The sequence below is a fragment of the Phalacrocorax aristotelis genome, chromosome Z, assembly GCF_949628215.1.
Source record: "Phalacrocorax aristotelis chromosome Z, bGulAri2.1, whole genome shotgun sequence".
In the NCBI taxonomy this organism is placed as follows: Eukaryota; Metazoa; Chordata; class Aves; order Suliformes; family Phalacrocoracidae; genus Phalacrocorax; species Phalacrocorax aristotelis.
Genome location: NC_134311.1, coordinates 72,471,709 through 72,479,219, shown reverse-complemented (window position 1 = coordinate 72,479,219; position 7,511 = coordinate 72,471,709). Strand labels below are relative to the sequence as shown.

The window sequence follows — 7,511 nt, the reverse complement described above, 5'->3', positions numbered from 1 at the left end:
TCCTTGGCTGCAGCGGTAGCAGATACCTCTTTTCTCACGTCATCTATATACACGGTAAACAAGCCTTCCCTGGTCCCCTTTACAATAAAACCCCCATTTACGATGCCTGCATGTGCCAGGCTGCCAAGGGAAATGAGAGCTGATGGAAACTGCTTTCTTCTTTGGGTGTGTTTTCTGTTAAAAAATCCCAACTGAAACGGTTTAAAAGGGCTCGGTAAATGATTAATCAAGAGTTTGACAGGGCAATAGTTTGTTTATGGCCATGACTTACAGCTACCTGTGGCACTTTCTGCTAGAACATGTCATACACAATCCCTACGAGTGTCTGACAGTGACTGCTAAGTGTTTGCTAACCTGTTATAAAAGGAATCTTAATATAGAAAACTATCCATTTATTTAAAGACAGAATTGCTTCCTGACAGGTTGATTGATGAATGACGCGCTCCCTGCACCAGCAGGCAGGTAAACACATTGGAAATGCAAAAGTCTGAGGATTCAGGTGTCACATAGCTGGGACCTGGATGAAGGCCTGACAAACCTGTGACACGTTAGCCAAGAGATATGGGGGGGTTGCTGGAGATAGATTCGGTCTGGAGGAGGCTCTGAGGGTTGGTGTACAAAGGGGTTTAGGCGCATAGCTGCCCTTCGAGCTGGATGACATGCATTTCATCACTTGAAACCCTTGCTTAGCTCCCTTTTAACTCTAAGAGGGTCTAAAGTCCTAGCTCATTTTCTGCATGTCATGGTGCTGGCTATGTCAATGTTTAATCTGTGCATGTTAAGGGCTTCTTAGATCTTCAGGGTGAGAAGCCCTGGCTCCTTTCTGAGGAAGGTCCTGGGGGACTGATAGGGCCATGCATACCAGATCAGCACATGATCAACCAGCGCAAATAAAATACAACTGTGCCTGCACCCCTTGGGCATCTGGCTTTCAACCCATCCTTGCTTGGAAGTGGTTGCACTTGCATGGGTTAATTGCAGAGAGGCTTTGCAAGGACTGGTTAAATATTCTTGGGGAAGGGATGCTGTGATGCCATAACCCCATGGATGGAGCAAGGAAAATTCTGGATCTGGGCTTTGGGTCACTGATGCACACCCCTTGGCAAGATTCCTTCTCATCCCCCCGGCAGCACTCAGGCTGCCAGCTTGGCCAGCAGATGTTTAACGCTTTCTTGAGACACAAACCTCAAAGGGTAGGCAGCTTCAGAGACTGCCTTACTGTGGTGGGAAATCCCAGTTTCATCCTGCTCTGCCTCCAGATGTGCCAGCACCTGCTCTTCCCACCTACTGACCACATCTCCCAGATGGTATGTCTCCTCTGGGAGGGGCAGGACTAGGGTATCAACAGAGCATCCCACCACATCACGAAAGGGAGGAAAACCCAAAAGGCCCTGGGGACAGGACAGCTGAGCCCAAGAGCCCTGCCTCACCTGTATACTGTCTTTCTGCCACTGATCTGCCTCCAGGGTAAACTGAGGGATTTAGAGCAACTGCCTGGGAGAGAAATCACTGCATAGAATGCTGGGATACTTCCTGCACATCCTTTAATCTTGTAGGGATTTTTGAGTGCTGATGTCCTTGTATTTTTTTTTAAATGTTGTTTAATATAAAAAAAAAAAGCAGAAATCCTGAAAACCTTATTTTCCTCTTCCTTTCCCTTCCTTGTTTTTTCTCCCTGAAAATGGTGGGGCTCAACTTAAAGGAGAGTCCTGTCTCCAGGCTGGTTGGGAGGGTGAAAGGAAGACGGAAGAAGAGGAGGAAAGCTCTGAGGGCAGAAACTGAGGACTGACCCAGAACATAAAAACATCTTCAAAGCAAAAGATTGTTTTGCAAAAACACCAGGGTTTCACTGGAAACCACCCAAGCTGGAGCTGCAAAGCTCTGTAAGGAGCAGGGCTGGCACTGGGGAGGCTGCCAGATCTGAGAACTTTGGGGCTGGCAGAATGCCCCGAGCATATGTGTAACCTAACCTGCTCCCCAAAACTGTCCCTGTCCCTGATCACCATCTCTCTGGGCCAGCCGCGACCTTCCTTCTCACACCACCTACCCCAGACAGGGCTCATCCAGGAAGGCTTTTATCTATTCTGGCTCTTTTTCACAGGAAAGCCTCCCTCATCCTAAGAGCACACTACAAACACTAACTGAGTGGTGGACTTGGGTACTTGGGAGGCTGCTGTGATCAGTCCCAAATGCAGTGACCTCTGGTATTTTTAATGGCTCCTTGGGAAGCTTATCATTTCTGTATACTTAGATACTGATGTCATGGCGGTGCGGGTGAATATGCCTGGCAGGTGTTGCTGGGCAAGGCTCAGATGAGCAAGCTGGCTCTTTTTCCTCCTCTCCATACAGGCTGCTCCTGCAAATTTTCATCCTGTCAGATTACACAGACCCCAGGACTGGGAAGCCGGGAGCCCAGTTGCACAGAGTGCATTACCTTGAGCCACCTGACTCAGTTTCCCCTGCCTGGTGTTCTTGTTGGCAGTGAGTGCTCTTCCAGATGCTGCAAGCTGCACTGCATCGGCTGCCTTGGTGGTGCTTGGTGCAGCTGGGATGTGTGTCATCTTCTTGTGCATTTCCAGCAAAAAAAGATTCTAATGTAAGTCTGGTCTTGCAACAACTTAAGTTTAACAACCCCAAACTCTGTGCCTAAATATCTTCCACCCACACTGCACTGTAGCAGCTTGCCTGGCATAAGGCTGCAAGTTAAAAAAACTGAATTAGGATAAAAAAATGAAGTGGGTGTAGGCAAACATCCTCTTTTTCCCCTGCTGGGACAAGACGGGCTGTCCTGGGGTGACATCTCCAGGACGGGCAGCAGGGCAGACAGCTGAAGGGCTCTGCGAAGCCACCCGGGAGCAGTGCGGTGCCGGCTACAAAGTGCATGCATCCCCTTGTCCCAGTGTCCCCATGGAGCTCCAGGAAGGAGCCACATGCAGGGAGATAAACACCACTCTCTGGCTGCATACCCGGGGGGTGGTAGGGAACAGCAGGCAGAAGCTGGACACTTCAGCACAGCAGTTCTCTGCCTGCATTTGATGCAGAGAGGTTGTGGACAGGTGGTAAAATCTGGCAGGGCCTAGAATTAATGTAATAACAAGATCAGCTTGTGATGTCCAGCTTGTATGCTCAGGTACCAGCCCCTTTCCCTGGCCCCGTTCTCCTCCAGGCTCTGGCCTGATTTTCATCCCTTCGCCCTTGCTCTGCGGGACACAGTGACGCTGCAGCCAAGAAAGGGTGATGGGAATCCTGGCACAACCCTGCTCTGAGAAAGCTCAGCCCAGCTGCCAGTGAAGAGGCAGCTGCCACACAGAGCAAGGCAAGGAGAGCTGCAGAGACAGGGAGCTGCCCAGACTACAAACGGGAGAAGAGGAGCTACAAAAATTAGCAAATTTTAATTGTTTTGTGTGTTTATAAACCTTTGTTTCATGAAAAAACACTGCAGGTGTAAGTGGTCAGGCTTAGGACAGAAGCTCGAAACACTTTAATGCAGCATCTTGGATTTTATGGCCACGAGTTGGAAAACAAAGTCAGCAGAAAAGTTTCTAAACAAGGAGACATGGAGAGTCTTATTACCCACCGTGCAGGAAAACAGGGAAACGCTCAAAGGGGGGATGCCAAAGAAATGCGTTTGCCTAAAAATGTCACACCAGTGAAGCAGAAGCCCTCCAAGGAGCTGAGGCCCATGCTCAGGGCCATCATGCTGGGCCTCATCCTGTTCATTGCCGCAGTGGTGGCCTGGTGCTACTACACGGTGTCCCTGAGGAAAGCAGAGCGGCTCAAGACGGAGCTGATGGACCTGCGGGCGGATGGCTTTGTCATCAGGAACCAGCACGGGGAGGTGGTCTTCCGGCTGGCCTTCCGCTCGGGCAGCCTCGACCTGGAGTCGTGCTCCAAGGAGGGTGAGATTTTGAGCTGCACGCGGTCAGGCAGGGGGCCGCTCAACTTCTTCATCCAGACGGTGAAGCCCAAAGACACGGTGATGTGCTACCGCGTGCGCTGGGAGGAGCTGGCGGCCGGCCCGGCGGTGGAGCACACCATGTTCTGGGAGGACGCCCACTGGTACGGGGGCTCGGAGATGAGCACCCAGCACTGGCCCATCCGCCTGGCCGGCTACCAGGAGCCCGTGCCCTACGTGACGAGCGACGTCTACTCCTTCCGCGACAGCTTTGGCGGCATCCTCGAGCGCTACTGGCTCTCGTCCAAGGCGGCGGCCATCAAGATCAACGACTCCGTGCCCTTCCACCTGGGCTTCAATGCCACTGAGCGTGCCCTCTTCTTCCAGGCCCGCTACAAGGATTCGCCCTACAAGCCCCCGCCGGGGCAGCAGCCCTTCCCCGAGCTCAGCTACCGGGTCTGCGTGGGCTCCGATGTCACCTCCATCCACAAGTACATGGTGCGCAGGTACTTCAACAAGCCCTCCAAGATCCCTGCCGAGAACGCCTTCCGATACCCCATCTGGTCCACCTGGGCACTCTACAAGAACAATATTGACCAGGATAAACTCTTGCGATTTGCTGAAAAGATCAAGAAGTACCGTTTCAATTGCAGCCACATTGAAATTGATGACATGTACACGCAAGCCTATGGGGACTTTGACTTTGACCCCGTCAAGTTCCCCAACGTGACAGAGATGTTTGCAAAACTCAGGGAAGATGGGTTTAAGGTCACACTGTGGACTCATCCTTTCATAAATTACAACTCCTCCAACTTTGGGGTGGGGATTGAGCGTCAGCTGTTCATCAAGGAGCCCTCTGGGCGGCTGCCAGCCATGGTGGAGTGGTGGAATGGTATCGGGGCCATCCTGGACTTCACCAACCCAGCAGCCCGGGACTGGTTCCAGAGCCACCTGCGCCAGCTCCGACAGAAGTACGGCATCTCATCCTTCAAGTTCGATGCAGGTGAGACCAGCTACCTGCCCAAGCAGTTCAGCACCTTCCGCCCGCTCTCAGACCCCAGCATATGGTCACGGCGCTACACGGAGATGGCCATCCCCTTCTATGAGCTGGCCGAGGTGCGGGTGGGCTACCAGTCACAGAACATCTCCTGCTTCTTCCGTATCATTGACCGTGACTCCGTCTGGAGCTATGAGCTCGGCCTCAAGTCCCTCATTCCCACCGTGCTCACCATTAGCATGCTGGGATACCCATTTGTACTGCCTGATATGATTGGAGGAAATTTCCTCCCCAACAAGACAGAGGGGGCAGTGGAGATCCCTGACCGGGAGCTGTACGTGCGGTGGCTGGAGCTGTCGGCCTTCATGCCCTCCATGCAGTTCTCCATCCCACCCTGGCTCTATGACAAGGAGGTGGTGGAAATTGCACAGAAGTTCACAGAGCTCCACGAGTCACTGGTGGCCCCGCTGCTGCTGGAGCTGGCCGGGGAAGTCACCGACACGGGCGACCCCATCATCCGTCCCATCTGGTGGATCTCGCCCCGTGATGAGGCCACCCACAGGATCGACTCCCAGTTCCTCATCGGGGACACCCTCATGGTGGCACCCGTCCTGGAGATGGGCAAGCAGGAGCGTGACGTCTACCTGCCAGCGGGCAAGTGGCGCAGCTACAAGGGGGAGTTGTTTGAGAAGACCCCGATGCTGCTCACAGACTATCCTGTCGACCTGGACGAAGTTGCCTATTTCCTCCGGGTTTCCTAACGGGCTCCTCCATCAGGTATGCAATGGTCCCAGGGATTAACTAACTATTGACTTTCATGATCTGGTAGTTCTATTAGTTTCTGAAGTAGAAATACTTCAGTATGAAATTTGAAGAAAATACTGTGAGTTCTGTTTTGTCCAGAGAGTGCTGTAGAATATCTTATTAAAATATATTGGATGGTGTCTTTGTTATTGCAGTATGACAAATATAACATATAGAAACACAGGCTCTCTCATGATCTTTTCCCAACAAGAAATGCCATGCACACTTCTGGTTTATAAAGCAAATATGCATGGACTCCTTTTTTACCCTGTTTTGTAGCTGATCCCTTGAGGTATTTATAATTTTATTTACTCACTGAAGGAGGCAATTGCTGCAGAGTAGATTTATTTACAAAAACACTCTGTGATCATCCTGAAGAGGAAAGCACCGAATTTTCAGCCTAGACTTCTGACTGGTTCTGATGCAGGAGTAAGAGTAGTTTGCATTTCCCACAGTGTAATTATCTGAGCAAAAAGAAAGAAGTTCTAACACTTACTAATGCTATGGCAACCACCACCACTCCCTTTTACTGGAAAAAATTATTGAGAACCATGTCTGTGATGTGGGCCCAGCCAAGCCTGTAAGGATGTGGTGAAATCTTCTGGTGGTCAAGATCAAAACCTAGCACCAAGTCATGCATGGGTTAGGACCTGATAGGATCCATGTGTGTTTTGAGGCCACATTTAGAGCTAAAGGGTACAATCCCTCAGCCCCAGAAGATTATTTGGCCATCATCCTCCTGAAAAAACTCAGACTATTAACAAAACAGCCCAAGGGCCGTCCTGCCTCTATTTCCCCATGGAAAATGTTATTCCATGCCACCAGCTGTGTTGCTGAAGATCCATGTCCATGAGCCAGCACCCTTCTGCCCATGGAGGTGAAAGCATCTCAGCTACTTCTGCAGGCTTGGGGTAGGCTGTGAAATGGTCTCCACTCTTGGTCCAATCTTCTCTGTTTTTAAGCAAAGACAAGTTTAAAGGTGACATGACTGAGCAGTTTAGGACAGTCCTGGGGTCTTTGCTGAAATGCCCCTTCCCAAAGTGAGTAAGTGATTCCTTTGCTGACTGCAATACACTGCTAGTAGGCACCTGGGAAGTAAAGCTGTGTGTGGCCCCAGACCAGGAGAAAGCTCCTTTCTTTAGGGGTTTGCCCCAGAGCTGGTCCATATAAAAAGCAAACGGGCTGGAGAACACTGCACTCACTCTAGATCTGTTTCGGTGCTCAGATGAAGTGGCCCCAAAACTGGCACAGACACTTGTCACCCATCAGTGGGTCTGTTATGCCACAAGGACCGTGCTTGGTCACAGTGGTACAAGAGCAGTGCCAAGTGGGATGAGCCAGAACACCTTCTAGATGCCCCTGAAAGCAGCTGGAGCTGCAGTGAGGCTTTCACTGGTGTGGGAGGGAAGCCTCCCCCACTTTAATCTAGGGATGTGAAAGGGAAAGCAAAGCTCAGTCTGGCAGCAGTGTTCAGAGTTAACAGACCTCCTCTGGGTTCTTACCATAGGTTTTTCCCGCTCCAGGAATGGGAAACGTATCAACCAATGTATCTCCCTCAAAGCCAAGAAAGTCTTTCTGAATTTTTTCTCTCTCAGTTGCCACTTTGAAGCCCCAAGGGGTCCCCGACAGCTGGGCTTGGGGCAATCAGAGTGTCTCGGGGGCCCCAGCAAAACTCCTCTGGCTGTTGCTGCAGCAAGAAAAAAGCTTTCTCAAAAGCTGATGCCCATGGTGCTGGGACGAGGTTGGAGAACCAGGCTCCAGCCCACCCCGTACCACACCTCTGCCCCTATAATGCATGCTCTGTATGACTACACA

The 7,511-nt window shown here is 51.2% G+C and overlaps 1 protein-coding gene across 1 annotated transcript; it reads left to right on the top strand.

Moving 5' to 3' along the window:
• Positions 1-3,351: 3,351 nt before the first annotated feature.
• On the top strand, positions 3,352-5,880 carry LOC142050347 (myogenesis-regulating glycosidase-like). The gene has a single exon (XM_075078929.1). It carries the CDS (start codon positions 3,485-3,487, stop codon positions 5,651-5,653), a length of 2,169 nt encoding a protein of 722 aa, XP_074935030.1. The 5' UTR covers positions 3,352-3,484; the 3' UTR covers positions 5,654-5,880.
• Positions 5,881-7,511: the final 1,631 nt, after the last annotated feature.